At 37.9% G+C, this 18,658-nt stretch overlaps 1 protein-coding gene across 5 annotated transcripts in view; it reads right to left on the reverse strand.

Moving 5' to 3' along the window:
* The window catches only part of Rspo2 (R-spondin 2), a 146,266-nt gene that overhangs the window by 50,271 nt on the left and 77,337 nt on the right, over positions 1-18,658 (reverse strand). For 4 of the 5 annotated variants that reach the window (XM_029469447.1, XM_021184053.2, XM_021184055.2 and 1 more), the window contains 2 exons: positions 6,447-6,590; positions 4,155-4,343 (listed from right to left, as the gene is read on the reverse strand). In XM_029469447.1, coding sequence (XP_029325307.1) covers positions 4,155-4,343; positions 6,447-6,590 — 333 coding nt within the window. The remainder of the gene's footprint in view (positions 1-4,154; positions 4,344-6,446; positions 6,591-18,658) is intronic. The other variant, XM_029469448.1, reaches the window with a different exon arrangement.

Genomic DNA, 18,658 nt, shown 5'->3' on the forward strand with positions numbered 1-18,658 from the left:
GGCCATCACTGGAAAGAGAGGCCCATTGGACATGCAAACTTTATATGCCCCAGTACAGGGGAGCGCCAGGGCCAAAAAGTGGGAATGGGTGGGTAGGGGAGTGGGGGGGGAGGATATGGAGGACTTTTGGGATAGCATTGGAAATGTAATTGAGGAAAATACGTAATTAAAATATATTAAAAAAAAAGAATTAACTCCACAAAGTTCCTTGCCCCTGTGCCTCTGTATTTGTCTCTGTCTCTTCCATCGTTATCCTTTAACATCTTGTGGTTGTTTTCCCACTTATCATTCAAATATATAATAGCCCATTTATCTTTTTCTCTTAAAACGCTGCCTAATATACAACTTAAACTAGAGGTGAAATTTCTCCCATCCCATAGAGTTTTTGAGCTATTACTAAACTATACTCTTCCCACCAGGATGAGATCTAACACTGGGGAGCTGAGAAGGGATGGCTGCATCTATAGCAAGTACAACTTTGACTCTTTAGGGGTCTACTCTTCCTCACACTTGTTTCCCAAAGACATTATCAATTCATTGTCTTGTCTTTTTTTTCCTCCTGTGGTTTCTTATTCTCCCTCGTCTCTTCTTGTTCCTCCCTTACACTTCTCCTCTTTGGTAGCTAAGCCAGCAGTAACACCTACATTTAAAATAACTCTTCTTTTGTCTTTGAAGGTTGAATACACAGAAGTCATTTTTGGAGCAGGAGAATGAAAACCCACCAATTGCAGATGGCTTAGCACATGTTCAGGGCAACAACCACCAGAAACACAGTCATCTCCACAGTCACTCTGGGCTCTTTCCCTTGTCTTCTATGGGGAAACCACAGACCTCACCTGTTCCTTTTAGCAATTAATCCTGCAATTGCTGGAGTTTAGAAGAAGTCTAAATCTTAGAGATCTCCCCCATCAGTATTTGCAGTTTATAAATGAGGAAATAAGAGCCAAGTATTAAGTGACTTGTCAGGGGGGTCACAAAAGTTATGAGTTGACAGGATGTAGACACCCAGACCATAGACCAAATCTCTGAGGACTGATAGGAAAGTCCAAGAAATCTTACATGTTTCATTCATAGCCGAATAAAAGGCAACTGATCGAAACCAAGAGTTTAGAAATGAAATGGGTACTTTAGCACAAATACATCTACTAAAATTTCTATATAGTTTTTTCCTTTTGCCCCTCACAGGCAGATCAGGTTGTGATGGGTAAAAATCTAGAATGCTCTATCATTACACTGAGATGTTTTTCTTGTTATTTTTACTTTCCTAGTTGTTCATTTTCCCCTATTTAATAGCTTTCAGTGTAACATCTTAGACACGCAGCAGCTATTCCACGATGCTGACCTCTAACTCTGGCCTTTCCGTAATCGAAAGCAGCTGATTTTAATATGCCTGTGCTCCAGTGTGAAGGGGGCTCAGGCTGCATTTGAGTGCAATCAGGTTAAGATTGGCTCCAACGGGAGAAAAATCCATACATATGTTGAAAAGATCTGAAAAATGCCTGTATTTCCAACCTGATTACGACTTACATTTTTGCATGGTTTGTCAAAGCAGATCACTGAAATCAAATCAAGATGGAAAGGGGGATAACGCGGTTTTCTTCTCCATTCTTCCTGTAATCAGCATGACCAGCTGAAGAAAGGGACTTTCCCCAACTCTCACCTGAGGCAAGGTGGGACTCTCCACTGGAGGTTATGCCAATTTTTAGCAACCGATGCCCACGTTCCACAATTAATTTCTTAGTTCTTATATCCTACATTTGTAATTAGAAGTCATTTTATTACAGAGCCCTTAATTTCTACTAATTTAGCTTATTTGCCTTTAAATCAAACAATAAAACAAGTTCCAGAATATCTATGAAAACCCTATTATAAAGACATGAGTGTTTGTTATTTGACATCTAGACAAAAAACAAATCATGTTAGTAACTGAAAATTAGATAGTTACAGAGATTAGAACAGTGCTTAATGGAAAAAATATGGTTAAAACGTACATAAAGTTTAAGCTAGAATCTATCTCTGATTCACTTGTTTGAAAGGGGAAAAAAAAGAGCAAATCAGTCTTCAGCCATTTTTTTGTGGCACAATTTATCAGTGGAGTCAATCATATTCCATTAAAATGGTAACTGTTGGTGGCACAAATAATGCAAATGTAATAAACATTATGGTTAACAACCTATCCGTTCTCTAGAAAACTCTCAATCATGACTAAGGCCAGAAAAATAAAAGGCTGCAAAGGGTAGAGTGGTATCAGGGCTCTTATTACACATAAGCATGTTTGTTACCAGAATATTTTCAGTTTAATTTTTGCTATTAATGTAAACCACAATTGCAGGACCATGTTGCCTGAAAAGGAGTGGGGGGAGGGGAAAGTTATATAAACAATACACAACAAGGAAAGTCTTTCTTTTCCATACCTGAATACATCAGCTTTGCTTTTAGGCGAAAGGTTGTAGGTTAAATGCTCTCAGCTATCCAAGACATGGCTTATTAGTTTTGTAAGAAAATATTTTCTTATATTTTGACTGAAAAATACCCACTTTAAGTGAACAAAACCATCCTTGTTAGTGAAAAGCAGACCCAAAAAAACTTTGTTTCAAAGGCCCAGTAAGGAAAAGCAAGACTAATTCAAGAGGAAAAGCTGGCTCCTCCCCCGGAGCTTCTGAATCTGGATCTAATCGTCCTCAGAGGGCAGCTGGAGTCGTCCAGACTTCAGTCTCGTCTTTCTCCATGGATCATGGACAGTCTCTATGAGGCAGCAGAGTGTGGCTAGAAACTCACTGTAGGCAGCTCTGTGGTCTTTGGTTGGGCTTGAGTGAAAAGGTTGAGAAGTCACTCACCAACAGTGGGTGAGGGGGGAAGAGGGCAATCCAAAGTTTGGAGTATTTTAAAGGCACTTTTCCAAAAACAACTTTCCTTTTGTTTTGTTTTGTGCTTTTTAAAAATTTGTACATTTGAAAACAAAACAAAACAAAATACACCTCGGTTGGATCTGTGGCAATATGGCTTTGGCCAGTGGTACAGAAAGTGTCAACAAGTGATTACTGCTTTACAAAGCACACTAACATTGTGAAAATTCCATATGAATATGCTGCATGGCTCAGTCAGTAATATGCTTGCTGGACCGTTATGAAGAGCAAAGTTCGTCTACCCAGCATCTACATACAAGTCAGGTAACTCTAGCCTTGCAGAAAGTGCATAGAGACAGAGGGTCCTAGGGCCTTGCTGGCCAAACAGTCTAGCCAAATTAGTGAGTTCCAGGTCAGTATGGAGCCATGCCTTTAAAAGGTTGAAAACAATAAAGGGAGATGCCTAATGTTGCCATCTGGCCTCCACATTCACACACATGTACACATACATGTCACAAACACACATGTATTCACAACCCATATACGCATATACACAAGAATTGCATTTTGATCTCCTGGTTCTGTGTTGTCCAACACCTTGCTAGGTACTCCTCTCCTAATTTCCAAATGACCCTAATCCAGCTATTATAGAATAATGACTGCAAATCAATATAATTATTACAAAGAGTTAAGCACACACATACCAGTAGCTGTTTGCTACAAATTATTATCAAAACAAAGAGACAGGGATAATTGTGGTAACATTAAGGCAGGGTTTTTTCCTCCCAGTGTTTGGATAAGTTTATTTTAAGTTGTCATCTTCAACTAGTAATGATGCAGATAATTTTACAGATTCTATAAACTTTTGAATCTAAACTCTTCTCAACTGAACGTTGGCTCCTTCTTCTGAGCACCATCCGCAAAGGCCCAACTTCATACGAACCTTTATTATGGCACATTTGAAAACACAGAGAGAGAGAGAGAGAGAGAGAGAGAGAGACACACATACACATACACACAGAGAGACACATACACACAACCCACACTTTTAGAAATCTCATTTTTGAAAGCATATAGATACTCCTTCAAGCTATGTAAAACCTATTAAAACAGCAAATAAAATGTTCACTGTATATAAATCACAACTTAAGCATTTGTTTCTTTAAAAAAAAAAGGTAGGATTTTTATCTCATCTCCAATGTTAGTATCAGGTTTCCATCATGAATAAATAGCATTTACTGGGAGAAGGAGGGAGGAAGGAAAATTTCAGAAAGCAGGCAGCACATGAGCATAACTGTTTAGACCCACCTCCTGGACAGTGCCTCATGGCCATCTTGCATCTCCTGGACTCCGCAATGGTCGGACATGGTATTGTGTCTTTTGCTGGCTTTTTAACAATCTGCCGTGTTCTGGTTTCCAGACCCCATTTAAATCCACACGTGCGGTTGTTTCTGCTACACGTTCCCCATTCGCTCCAAGGACCAACTTCACAACCTTCTGATAAAGATTTAAAAGATACAAACACAGATGGCAGTTGGGTGTCCACTTTTCATTAGACTTTATCCATCACCTCCACCACAAATATCAAATAGCAGGTTATGTATTCTGTAGGATCTACACTCATCTTTCTGGAACTACAGTTGTTTAAGTCACAGAGCATTGACAGTTAAGACAAACAAATTCCTAGTAAGCAATTAAAGGCCTCGTGCTTTCCATCTGTCCTGTTTTCAAAGGAATACTGCTGGTAAGGCCTAGATGCAAAACTGTATCATCTCTAGAAGATGATCTCTAAACAGACAAAACCTAAAACAGAACAGGCTCTCTGCATGCCATGACAGAAGATAGAAGCTGACAGGCTAATTTCCCATGCCCTACTCCAAATCTATAACTGTGTTTGTTTTAAGTTCTAGAAGGTAGGCAAGGAGGTGTGTGTGTGCGTGCGTGTGTGTATGTGCTTGTGTGTGTGCCGCATGCATTTCTGATTCTGCATAATCTATCTATTTGTTAACAAGTATGCTGATATATTTCAAAACCTCTATATCTATGCTGTATAATATAAATTCCTAGGCATGGGCAATGTTTATTGTCCCTTTTTATAAGATTATGGAGTAGTGGTGGAGGTGGGAGGAGAGCGTGCAGAGCTGAGACTCCTAACAGACTTGCAAAGCTGCCCCTGTGTGTACATGAGGACCCCAGCCTGGAGTCTACACTTAACACACGGCATTTTCAAACTCAGTAGGCACCAGGGCCAATTCTGTAATTTTTCGAACCCACCTAAAATTGATATATAGGCCAATGCACAGGATTGTCATGAAATATTATGCACATTTCCATTCACAATTTCTAACAGGTGTGTCTCTTATTAAAAGCTAAAACAACACTCAGAATATATGCTTTAGTGGCTCTCTCATTTTTAGTTGAGTGATAATCTGCATGTACTAACACATATAAATACAATTACAACACATTTCTTTCCAAACCACACTCTTAAGTAAATTTTCCTCCACAATAGTTTGCAAAATATTTCAGCAACATTTCTACAGTGAAAAATTGTCACGTTCCATTTTAAAATCTCTCCTTTTAAGAAATGGGAAGTAGGGGGCAGTTAGATGGCTCAGTGGATAAGAGCACTGACTGCTCTTCCGAAGGTCCTGGGTTCAAATCCCAGCAACCACATGGTGGCTCACAACAACCCATAGTGAGATATGACACTCTCTTCTGGTGTGTCTAAATACTTACATATAATAATAAATAAAATAGTTTAAAAAAGAAATGGGAAGTATAATTGATGATTATTGCACATCAAATCCGGTATATAATGTACCTAGTAAAATTTGAGGGAGATGGACATGAAATTAGAGTTTAGAATCAATCAATGTATTTGGCAAATTTACCTGTTAATCACTGGCACACACACGGTATTTTATAAACATTCATCAATCAGTAGCCTCTATGCAAATAAAAGCCTACTTTGCACTTGGTACAAAAGCAAGACTTTATGTGAGTTCATATGAAGCCTGTAAAATGTATGATTATTTTTTCACACCACTATGTATATTAAAGTATGCATTCTATAGATCTAAAACTCAGTTAATAGCAAACTCACTTTAATAAATTTTGTAAAATGTGGTCAGTCATCAAGAAAATACATTTCAGCACAAAGGTATTCTTTCAACTTAAGTTTTTTTACACAGATGGCTTAGCAAGAAGGTCCATGGTTCATTTGCTTGCATGGCTAAGATTATAGGATGGCTGGCATGACACTGCTGGGACGTTTTATTATTCTACTAAATAAAATGTTTTTCTCTAACAGTACTAATAACTTAATAAGAAATGGATATATTACAGATGATAAACGTTATCAGCCCTTAAGTAGCCTAACTTGGCAAATACATAACTACCAAATGTTGAAACAAAGCTATCCATCATCGTGATGCCTAAAATATTCAAAATCAGCAAACAAAAACCCTTTTAGTTCTAATGAACAACAGAACCCATTTACTTTTAGGTTGACTTTATCCAATATGAGTATTTGCAGAAACAGGCATAAAAAATTGCAATGAAATTTTGAATTTGAAAGTTGAATTAAGAATTACTCACCTACACATTCCATAGTCTCATCTAACGATGCGAAACCATCTGGACACTCATCAAAGCAGCGGCCTCTATGCAAATAAAAGCCTACTTTGCACTTCGTACAAAAGTCTTTGCTAAAGCAAGAATCACAGTTTTCTATTCTGCATCCTACAAACAATGTTAAAGAGAAAAAAAATAGTTATGCATTGGTTACCTCAAGCAAAATGTTAATGATCAGAGAAATACTTGTACATACTCTGATTTATTTATGTCATAGCATTCTAATCCATCCCTAACTCTCCCAACAGCTTACCATATTAATAAGCTAGGTCAGAGTGCCAGCAAAGGGCTTGAGACAGCAGGAAACTCCAGAAATGTTTGCGAGTTGAAATGGGATTAAAGCAGGTGATTATATAGAATATTCTCTGACTACAAGTTACACCATTTCTAAGACTGATATCTGCTCTGCCTTTCAAAGTCTTACAGTAGAAAACAGAATGGGAACTCTTGTCAGATAGTCGGGAAAATATCAAATTTCAAAGTATATTTAAATGCCTGGTATGTTACCTAAAGCACATGTCAATGCTCTCTTCCTTTTTGTTCAGAGAATGATGTGACACATGGGCAAAGAAAAGATCATTTTTGTGGAGACATCACTGTGCCAAGGCCTTTACATATATATTTCCACTTACTCTTTCCCATTGAGTGGAACCCACAATTTGTAAATGAGGATCCCAGGCACTAAAAAGTCAGTCACACAGGGAGTATTGGATGCTTTGTTTATGACTGGGCTTTCCCTAAACCCAGTCTCCTTTCTTGAATGGCTGCTAGTAACAGCTTGTGAAACAGAGACTGCATTCCCACAAGAACAGGTCTGAAACACTAGGTTTGTCCTACGAGCTCTGCAACTTTGAATAGCCACTTGCCTCTACAGACTTTGGCATCTTCTCATATAGAGAGCACCAAACCTTTCAAGATTATTATAAAGATTTGCAATAACGTATACACCCACTGACACATAATATGAAGATAGAAGTAACAGGTAATTAGTACTGTGCATTTGCAACCAAAAGACAGAATGCTCCAATGAGGTGTTTAAAGAAAGCAATTAGTAGATTTGAATTCTAAATCAGATCTTCTGGCAGAGCCAGTGAATTCTGGGCCAGACCTAGGTATCAGGCACAGGTAGCAATGTGTGCTTTCTGGAGAGAACAGGAGAGGCGTGGCAGGCTGGTTAACTGAAAGGCCATGGTTTCAACAGTCTGTAGTCAATTATTATTTCTAACAGATTTAACTGGTGGTGATCACCAGTATCCAAAGAATATGCAAGTTCAATAGCACCACACCCATTCTTTTCCAAGAATACTATTCCAGCACTATATTCATTGCATCAGAATTCTCCAAAGACTTAAGTCATACATTTCCTACATACCAAGAGATAATTGGGGTAGAAAATTTAACTGAAATAAATCACAGTGTCCTTAAATTTTCAAACATGAAAAAAAAATAAATCCAGAAATTAGAAAAAGGCTAAAATGTTGAATAAAATAGATTACATAATGGTAATTTCTAAGCCATAAAGACAAAATGGCAGCTATCTGCCTTTCCTTTTTGAGTCTATACATATCTGCACATTAAATGACCACAAAACACCTAAACACCAGCAAATCAGGAACAGGACCACCAAGTCTCCATAGGTATAGCATTATATTATGACATTGCCTCTTTGCTGGGGGAAGAAAATAGTGGGTATAGAAGTATAGCTTGCTACCCTATAAAAGATTTATTTGTAGCCTCAAATGCTGTAACTTTAATAAACAGAGGCCTACAGCTGGTCCGAGGCCTCTCAGTCATGGTCAAACTACATGACCAGTATGTCCACAAATTGTTAGGTTTCTTGCTACAGTTTTTGAAGAGGCAAGAAGTCTTTACTGTTACAAATTATTATCCAAGACATGGTAAAAAAAAAATGTCCTTTTTCAAAGGACAAAACAGAACAGAGTGATGGACATATATAATTGTAAATATATACCTTGTTTTAAAAGCAAGGGTTCCACACTTCATCAATTAGCCATTATCTACAAGGACTGATTTTGCTTTTAAATATGGTCTGCACCATTAGGGCTTTTGGCCAAAAAGTTATAGCAACAAACATTTGCAATTCATTTTACAAAGTCCTTTTACTGGCCTTTATTGTTACATAAAGCTCCCCTTTCCCATTCCTTGCTTGATACCACTTCACGAATGCAGAATTTCTCAAATGCCTGTCATTCTCAGTACAGTCCCTTGGGATTATTTCAGGCATAAATCTTGCTGGAGAAAGCTTAATTATGTACTCTCAAATTTGATACATTTGATATATTGATAGTAGAATACTATAACCATTAAAAAAAAAAGCACACTGGGAATTACGAACAAATGATTCAGAGTAAGTGCAAATGGCCTATTGTGAACTGGAATAAAAAGGCAGGCTACAAGTTATATGTAACGTGAGACAACAAAGACATATGTACCAGGGTACACATGCATATGTGCATGAAAAGTACATAGGGGAGTTAATACGAGGGAAGGGCAGTAGAGTTATGAAGTGTCAAAAAGCGCTATGTGTCCTTAAAGTAAGTGAAACCTTTGTAAGTGAAATTTACTAATATAATGAAAATAACAGAAACAATTACTTAAAATATACAGTTTAATAAGCTACCTGGGTTTACAAAAAAAAAAAGCCTTTATATTAAACACTATGAAATAGCCCTTTTGATATCAACAAGGAAAAACAAATAACATTTTAGATCATGTCTCAGTCCTTTCTAGATTTGGGAACACAAAGCTAGAGCTTTAATTTTGCCAAACCTGCTTTAACCTTCAAACTAACTCTATGGTTGTTTCATCTTTCCTTGCCAGGTCTTGTTTCCTAATGTTCTATAACACTTAACCCTTCCGTTATATGAAAAACACACCTGAAAATATTATCTATGCAGTGAAGCATTCTTTAAATGCTATGACTGATGCTGAATGAACATATATAGAGTTGGGCTGGCCCTCCTGGATTCTATGGATTCACAGTTTATACCAAAGACTTAGCATGTAGCGCTAAACCAAAGGCCTTGTGAACTAGCAATGTGCAAGCCACTTTCCCCCAGAAACTCCACCCTGATGTCCTGCAGCCAGTGAAAACCTTTTTCAGCAGCCCCAGGTGCCCCCTCCCAATCCGGCCAGGTCTCCAAGAGGCAATACTTCTGAGTGGGAGCATGATCCCTTTGGGGTCCTCACTGACTTACATTCAGCCAGGAGCCATCTCCCCAGAACCACATAAGCTTGTTACCCTCCTTTAAAAACTACGTTTTACTAATTCTTTCTTTCCATACAAAAGTCATTTTTTAAATTTTTTTATTAGGTATTTTCCTCATTTACATTTCCAATGCTATCCCAAAAGTCCCCCATACCCTCCCCCCACTACTCTACCCACCCACTCCCACTTCTTAGCCCTGGCATTCCCCTGTACTGGGGCATATAAAGTTTGCAAGACCAATGGGCCTCTCTTCCCAATGATGGCTGACTAGGCCATCTTCTGATACATATGCAGCTAGAGACACAAGCTCTGGGGGTACTGGTTAGTTCATATCGTTGTTCCACCTATAGGGTTGCAGACCCCACAAAAGTCATTTTAAATAAAATTTTAAAACATTACAAAAAAAGCTTTTAAGAACATATAGAAATTTTCTTTCTCTCCTAAAGGCATCCCAGGCTCACTCCATCAGAAGGGTCAATGTGCTAACTATTTCTTGTAGGTGTTTCAGGAAACCTCTTTGTAACACATAAATGTAATGGGTTAAACACCATTTAAAGGCCAATGGGAAATGCAGAAGTTGGTTTAACCTTTGAAAAATTTATACTATGTAATAGGTATATCAAAATTTACTAAGCATAGGCTTTTGCTGTAAAAGTATGTGTTTAAAGTCCTTGTTCAGAAATGTAAGAACCCCCTTTAGCCAACTTCCATGCTTCTTCATTACAGTGCCTCCTCAAAAATGCAATCCACCAAGTGAGGACTGCCAATATTGGTTTAAGTACAATTACTGTCCAAGTGAAACTGTGGCCAAACATAGGCTGACAGGGCTGTCATTTGGCCACAAGGGCTTATCCTAGCCAAGAAACAGAAAAGCATGCTGGGCAGCCCCCTCGCCTGTCCTCCCAACACCACACCATACAGTCTCTAAAGTAACAGTTTTCAAATTATACTGTAGTCTAGTTCATACCAAGCATTCCCCAAGAACCTGGTATGTGCCGAAAATGCTGCCAGACCCTAAGAACATGGTTCCTTAACACTCATTCCCCTATCCCAGGGATGCCAATGCCAAAGTGATGGGCCACAGCCACGTGGCACTAACACAGTATCAAACAATAACAGAATACATAGTAGAAACGTGCATGTTGGCTTCTATACAGACTGAGATCAAGGGTCCATTGCTGTTCTGTCTTTAAGTTTTTATTTGTTTACATTTATGAATTCACCATCTCTAGCACTGTACTTGATATTGAGTGGAATTTTAGCTCTTGCCAAGTAAACAATCATGAATGCCATTTAAAATCTTAATTTCTTAACTATCTGAATACTAAGTAGGAGATCATTAGCATGTACTCTGTACAGAACATTGATATGAAAAAATAAAAAAACTCAAACAACCCATCCTCTCTAGCTATAGAGAAGTAAATCATACAGGAAAAACTAGAAACTACCTGAAAACCACTGAGATTGAGAGGGTGGTATCACAGTCCCGTGGGTAATATATACTGTGGATGCTGGGCTGCTCTCACTTAGTACATCTTGTTTTTCCCCTTTGAGGCACTTGATATTTATTTTATCAAAACAGCCAACATGTGAATTACTGAGAATCCACACAACTTTTTTTTTCTTTTATTGTATATTTTCTTTATTTACATTTCAAATGTTATCCCCTTTCCAGGTCGCTGGAAACTCCCTATCCTAGAAACAAACAGCCTTGAAAATGTAGAGTTGTGGAAGCAACAGAGGAAACACAAGTGGCCTGTAAGAGACGTGGGGAAGAGTGGTCTTACTGGGGAACAGTTCCGAGCTGGGGATGCTTGTTCAGAAGCTGTGGTTTAAGAACGTAAGTTGTCCACATTTTATGTGGCTTTTAAATACTTGACTAACAATTAAAGTTATTAAGATTAAAATTGGGTTCAAGGTTAGGGAGTTGAAGTGGCATAGAGTCTAGTATCTACTGATACCTGAGCACAAGAGCAAACTGGCCAAAATATAATGGCTACTTTGTTTCCTCATTTAGACAGATAGAAACCCTCAAAGGCTAGGAGACCTGATGGATGAGTAACCTCAAGAAAGACACTTAGACAAGCAATTGAATAATAATGTGACTACTTAATACTAGAAAGCTGTGTGTGCCTGTGCGCATATGTGCAACAAATGACAGCAGCAATAGTAAAACTAATGTTTCTTACAGAGAGTAGTCTTTAAATATGCTTGTCATTTATTTTTGCTTGTCACATATTCATTTATATCTTCATTGCATTAATGATTAACTATGTATTAATGAAAGTTATTTTTCTATATGAAGTATTTTGAAAGACATCCCTTCCATTATCTTGTTCCAGTTAGTAAGTTCATTTGTTTATTCCCTTCGTCTCCTCTCCTCCCCCTCCCTCTCACCTCTCCCTCTTCCCCCTCCATCACTCCCCTTTCTCCCTTCCTCTTTCCCCTCCCTTAGTTCCCTCCCCCAACTCCTCCATCCCCTTTCCCCATTCCCCTTCCTCCTTCCCCTCCCCCCCCCTGACATACAATCTTTCTATGAAGCCCAGTTGGGTCTTGAGCTCATGGCAGTCCTTCTGTCTTAATCTTTTCAGTACTGGAATGACAAATATGTTCTCTCAGTAAGAGAAGATTTAGGGGCATTAAGGCAAAGAGAATCTTAATCTTACCAAGTTGTCCACTGTCCTGTAAGAGTACTACTAAAGGATCTATCCTCAGGTCTTGCTTACCACAGTACACCTGGAATAGCCAGTTATCTCATCAAAGTCATAGTTGTGCCTCAGATCCAGGTGTCCTAACTATTCTTTACTCAAGATAATTGGACCACATTCATATTAATGTGCTTACTAGTAATGGGTATTTTGACTTGAACTGATTCTACTGAGTTTTCCCCAGACTTCAGCAGGGATGTCTATTAACTTAGTAGTGCTGATTCTCTACATTGTCCTACAAGTAGTTGAGCTCTAAATATGAAAATGTGAGTACTGCCCTTTATTTTCTTTAGTCTGAAATGCACTAAATCTCCTGAGGAGCAGTGTGTAGCTAAACTCTATAGCAAAAAAGAAGAAAGAAAAAAGAAAAAAAAGTAAAAAAAAAGTGAATTTAGCTTTTAGGTTGTAGTTTTTATCAATTCATATTGTGGTGAATTAATGTACTAACATATTAGAAATATGTATTTTTGGTAACTTAATTTTTTTACTGAGGGATATTTATAATCTTTTGCCAGTTTGGAGAAGGAGTGTTACACAGTAGCATTTGAAATTATTGGAGATGTCTAAAAATATGCAACTTTGAGACTCTTCAGTTTATGTTGCTGTCGATGGTTACTAAGTAAAAATATTTCTGAAAGTCTAATGTTGCTGCTTTCTGAATAAGTCATTCCTTTAACTTCTATTCACTTTTACCCTATACTGAGCAGAGAAATCTCTAGGAATTCCTGGAGACTGGGTGGTCTTTGACTGATACAGCTGTGACTTGGGGACTAGATGCCTTCAGAAAGTAGTGTCTCTCCACTCTGAAATGAGGTGCTGATGTGAAGTAATCAGCCAGTTGTTATCAAGTACAGTCATCCCAGCATGTAGTAGAAGACACAGGGCATTTAATGTGATGATAACCTCAGGAAAAGAAAAGGCAGCAGAAAAAGAATAGGTATTGAGGACTGATGGTTACTTGTACTTGATGAGCATCAAGAATTAAGAGGGTCCTGATGGTTTTCTCTAGAGTTGTCTTATCAGAAGTTTAGCTCTCTGAAACTACATGTACACCCAGTCACAAACACACAGAGACATATATGCATGCACACACACACACTATATACACACACACACATATATATATACATATATATATGTATATACAGATATATATGTGTATATACATATGTATATATATATACATATATATATATATATATACACACACACACACACACACATATATACACACATACACACACACACACACACACACACACACCCCTTTGGTAGAAAGTCATCTACTTTGAGTATTAGATACAAGGACTCAAAGCAACTTAGAGGTAAGGGAAAGATGGACAAGAAGAAACCTTTATATCCCTACACTCTTCACTAGAGAGGAAGGAGACGCCTAACTTAATTCTCTTATACAGTAAAGCCCTGGCTTAGGTAAACTTTAACGTCAAAGTATAATCAAGTTAGGTGAATGAACTCAGCCCAGAAATAGGTTGCTTTTGGGATCGGTGTACAAGTCTACCTTGTATCTTCCATAGTACTCCTCTTTGACACAGTCTCGTACTATGTTGCCAAGGTTGATCTAACACTCATAATCCTGCCTCTGCCTCTTGTGAAAGGCATGCCTCCCCGTGCTAGGCATACTTTATTTTGATTCCTAGAAATACATATGCTGTCAAACAGGGTTTTTTTTCCACAGACTCATTTTTAAGTCTTTAAACTTTATTTTGTGTATGTAAGCACCAAATTCAAATTTGTGATTTACATTACTGATATCACCTCTACACTATTTTAAAAATGGTATCTTTTCTACTCACAAAAAAAACAAAGAAACATCCAATCCGATATAAAACTAAGTAGTCAGATAAAGATATTGGCTGCTTCTCTTGAAATTGCATTCCAAACAGATGGAATGAAAGAACATGTCCTTGGGGAATGCAATGCCAGGCTCTAAAGGGATTTGTGTTTCCATTTAAGGAAGATGGGAGAAAGACAACAACCTCAAAGTCAAATCGACAAGAAGAAAATTTGAATTATAAGGCAAATTAATATTTCATATCAGATTTTCAATTCTTGCCAGCAGCCATTTCATCATCTTGGTCACTCTTTGTGCTTTTCCTAGTTTGGTAACTTGTCACCCCATCATCTTAAGGTGAATCCAGAACAGTGTAATAAACTTCAGACCTGAGTCCCCACTGGAAAGTGTCCAATTGGAATGTTGGAAAAGGCAATTTTATCTGCCCAGCTAAAAGGAAAATACAAGTGTCTTCTATTGCACATCTCATCCTCCACCTGACCTCTGCCCAATGGATACAAAAAGAATCTCTTAATTCCTTCACACTCCACACAGGCTTACAGCAAGTATACAGAGCTTTAGGGTATATGTTATAGAATATAGACCATAAGGTCTCTGTTGAAACTATTCAACTCTATTGGAACACAAAAGTAGCCACAACATGGGACCAGGCATAGTGGTGCATAACTTTAATTCCAGCATTTGGGAGGCAGAAGCCCGTAGATCTTCTGAGTTTGAGGCTAACCTGGTGGACAAAGTAAATTCTAGGGCAGACAGGTCTACAGAGAAATTCTCTCTAGAAAAAAAAAAAAAAAACAGAAAAAAACAAAAACAAAAACATGTCCAGCAATGCTTTACTTTTCAAAGCACAGAGTACAAGGTGGTATAAGCCTTTTAAAAGGAATGTTGCTGTGGTCAAAGAAAATGTACCAAGTTCTGTTGCAGCACTCACATTGCAAGTGTAGGTATACAGGTGAAGACCCTTGAAGGAAATAGCTAATAAAAACTCTGATGATGCCACATATATTAATGAATGCTATAGTGCCAGCAATCAGAAGGCTGAGGCAAGAGAACTACAAAACTTGAGACCAGTCAGGGCTCTGTGGAGAAATGCTGTCTCCAAACAAATGAGCAAATAACTAAATCAAACCCTGACACAGCCCACTAGATTATTGATGCCTTAGCCATAATGCCTTCCATCACAATGACATAACTAATGTTGTTCAACCATACCTAGTAGGAGGACTACTTTGATCTTTCAAGACTAAACTTTTTTATATGATTTAATTATTTTAAGCAATGATTATATAATTATAACTCAAAACAGAAAACAAAAGTTCCAGTTTCACTTTTGAGCTGGGATAAAATATTCAGACAATAGTTGTAGTTGGTTTGGCCTAATGCTGCTTGTATTATTATGTTGATTTGGGTCTCTACAATTGTTTGCACATCCTCATGTAAAACATTGAGGGATCCTGCATGAAGTTGGTTCTGATTGGTAAATAAAGATGCCAGCAGCCAATGACTGGGCAGTGCAGACAAAGGCATGACTTGAGATTTTCCCCAGGCTTGGGAGCAAAGGAAGAGGAAGATGATCTACCATGCTGGGAGAAGGAAAAGGTGAGAAAAGATGCCATGCTTGAGAATAGTGGAGGACAGGCAGGCATAGCCAGCATGTGAAGGAGTGCGGCCCAGTTGTGCAGCCCTCTGGGTCCAGGGCAGCCAAGACAGAATATATAATTTTGTAAGTAATAACTCAGGATTATTGGTGGGAGGTGGATAAAACACATTAGGTTAGGAAGTGGCCTGGCTGTTGCTCTGTTTAAGATATATCAAAATATAAAGGCTGTGTGTGTGTAGGGGGGGGTATCTTTCATTTGGGAATGTAAAGCACTGAGGTGGGTAATGAACCCAGCAAAGGGATTTATATACAAAAAAATTGCTATAAAAAGTAACTATATAAGGGAAGGGTTTATTTGGCTTACAATTCAAGGTTACTGTCCATCCTGCAGGGAAGTTAAGATGAGATTCAAGCAGAAAAATCACATGACATCCAGAGTCAAGAACAGAGAAATAAATGCATCAATGCTGTCTGCTAAGGTGTTTCTTCTCTTATCTAGGTTTGTTCTGCCTGATATATATAATGGTTCTACCTTCTATGGGCTAGGTCTTCCCAGATTAATAAATGATTGGAAAAGTCCTCCACAGACATGCCCATGGGTGATATAAATAATTTCTAAATTGACACTGCCTTCTCAGCTGATTCTAGGTTGTGGTGAGCTGACATTTAAAAGTAACAGCAAGCCAATAGCCACTGTCAAACTAAATGGAGAGAAACTTAAAGTAATTCCACTAAAACAAGACTAGGCTGATCACTTTCTTCCTCTCTATTCAATGTAGCACTTGACGTTCTAGCTAAAGCAATAAGAAAACTAAAGGAGATCAAATTGGAAAGGAAGAAGTCATAAAGTATCACTATTTGTGGATGATATGATAGTATACATAAGTAACCCCAAATTACTACCAGAGAACTCCTACAGCTGATAAACACCTTCAGCAAAGTGGCTGGATACAAAATTAACTCAAAGAAATCCATAGCCCTCCTTTGGACAAATGATATACTGGCCAAGAAAGAAAGTAGAGAAAAACCACCCTTTAAAATAGTCCCAAATACTATAAAATATCTTGGTTTAACTCTGACAAAGAAAGTGAAAGGCCTATATGACAATAACTTTAACTCGCTAAAGAAATAAATTACGGAAGATATCAGAAGATGGAAATATCTCCTATGATCATGAGTAGGTAGGATTAACATGATGAAAATGTCCATCTACATATTCAATGCAACTTCCATCAAAATTTCAATACAATTCTTTACAGACCTTGGCAGGGAAATTCTCAAACTTCATATGGAAAAAAAACAAAAAACCTCATGACAGTAAAATCAATACTGAACAATAAACAATAAAAAATGGAGGTATCACCATCCCTGACCGCACACTATACTACCAAGTAATAGTGATAAAACTGCATGGCATTGGCAATGGAACAGACAAGTTGATCAAGGTTGATCAAGTCCCAGAAATAAACACACACACCGATGGGCACTTTACTTTTGGCAAAACTATTTAATGGGGGAAAAAAGCATATTCAACAAATGGTGCTGGTCTGTCAGTCTGCATGTAGAAAATGCAGATAGATCCATATCTACCAGCCTGCACAAAACTGACGTCTAAGTGGGTCAAAGATCTCAACATAAAACTGGATACACAAAATCTCATATAAGAAAGTGGGGAACAACCTTGAACTACTTGGTACAGGAGACAACTTCTTAAGCAGAATACCAATGGTTCAGGCTCTAATATCAACAAATGATAAATGGGACCTCATGAAACTGAAAAGCTTCAGTAAAGCAATGGAACAAAATGGCACCCCACAGATTGGGAAAGGATTTTCACCACCCCTACATCTGACAGAGTGGTTTTATCCAAAATTTATGAAGAACTCAAGAAGTTAGACACCAAAAACACAAATAATTCAATTTTAAAGGGGGATACAGGGCTAAATAGTATCCTCAAGAGAGGAATCTTGAATGGCAAAGAAGCACTTAAATGTTTAAGTTCTTAGTCATCAGGGGAATGCATACAAAAATAACTCTGAGATTCCATCTTATACCAGTCAGAATGGCTAAGATCAAAATCTCAAGTGATAGTACCCTCTGAGAGGCAAAGGGGTGGGGGAATGTGAAGAACTGTGGGAGAAGGGACCATGAGGCAGACAGTGTCTGGAATGTAGATAAATAATTAATTTAAAAAAACCTACAACATTGAGTTCCAGGCTATCCTGCGCTACCTGAAAACCCTATCTAAAACAATCCTATTATACTGCAGTCTGAATCAATCAACCCAGAATAACTTCTCACTATAGAGTTAACCTGTACCTAAGCGCTTATATTTTATTTGTGACAGATTTCTCAATATTTTCATTTTCTATTTATAATACTCAATTCTAACAATATAAAAAACACCCATAATCTTCAAATATAATAGTTCCTTCATTGCTACACTCAACCCCTAAATTTTGGAAAGGGTATGTTAACCAGTTTAGGTAACTTCATCCAGCTAATGTAAATAGACATTCTGCTTGCACTATATTTTAGACAATTGAGAAAAATGTATGTAATAGAGATGTTGACCAAGGACAGAAGCTAAACAACAAGCAGTGTTTCTGTGGCATACAATCAACTTGATTATCTTTGGATTTAACAAAATGAGAAATTTTTAACATTGATACAGCTGTGTGCTGCTTATAAATTAGGATGATGGTTAGGAAGAAAGAATAATGAATAAGAAGAGGCAGGTGGATTTCTGAGTTCGAGGCCAGCCTGGTCTACAAAGTGAGTTCCAGGACAGCCAGGGCTATACAGAGAAACCCTGTCTCGAAAAAC

This window comes from Mus caroli, chromosome 15, assembly GCF_900094665.2.
Source record: "Mus caroli chromosome 15, CAROLI_EIJ_v1.1, whole genome shotgun sequence".
In the NCBI taxonomy this organism is placed as follows: domain Eukaryota; kingdom Metazoa; phylum Chordata; class Mammalia; order Rodentia; family Muridae; genus Mus; species Mus caroli.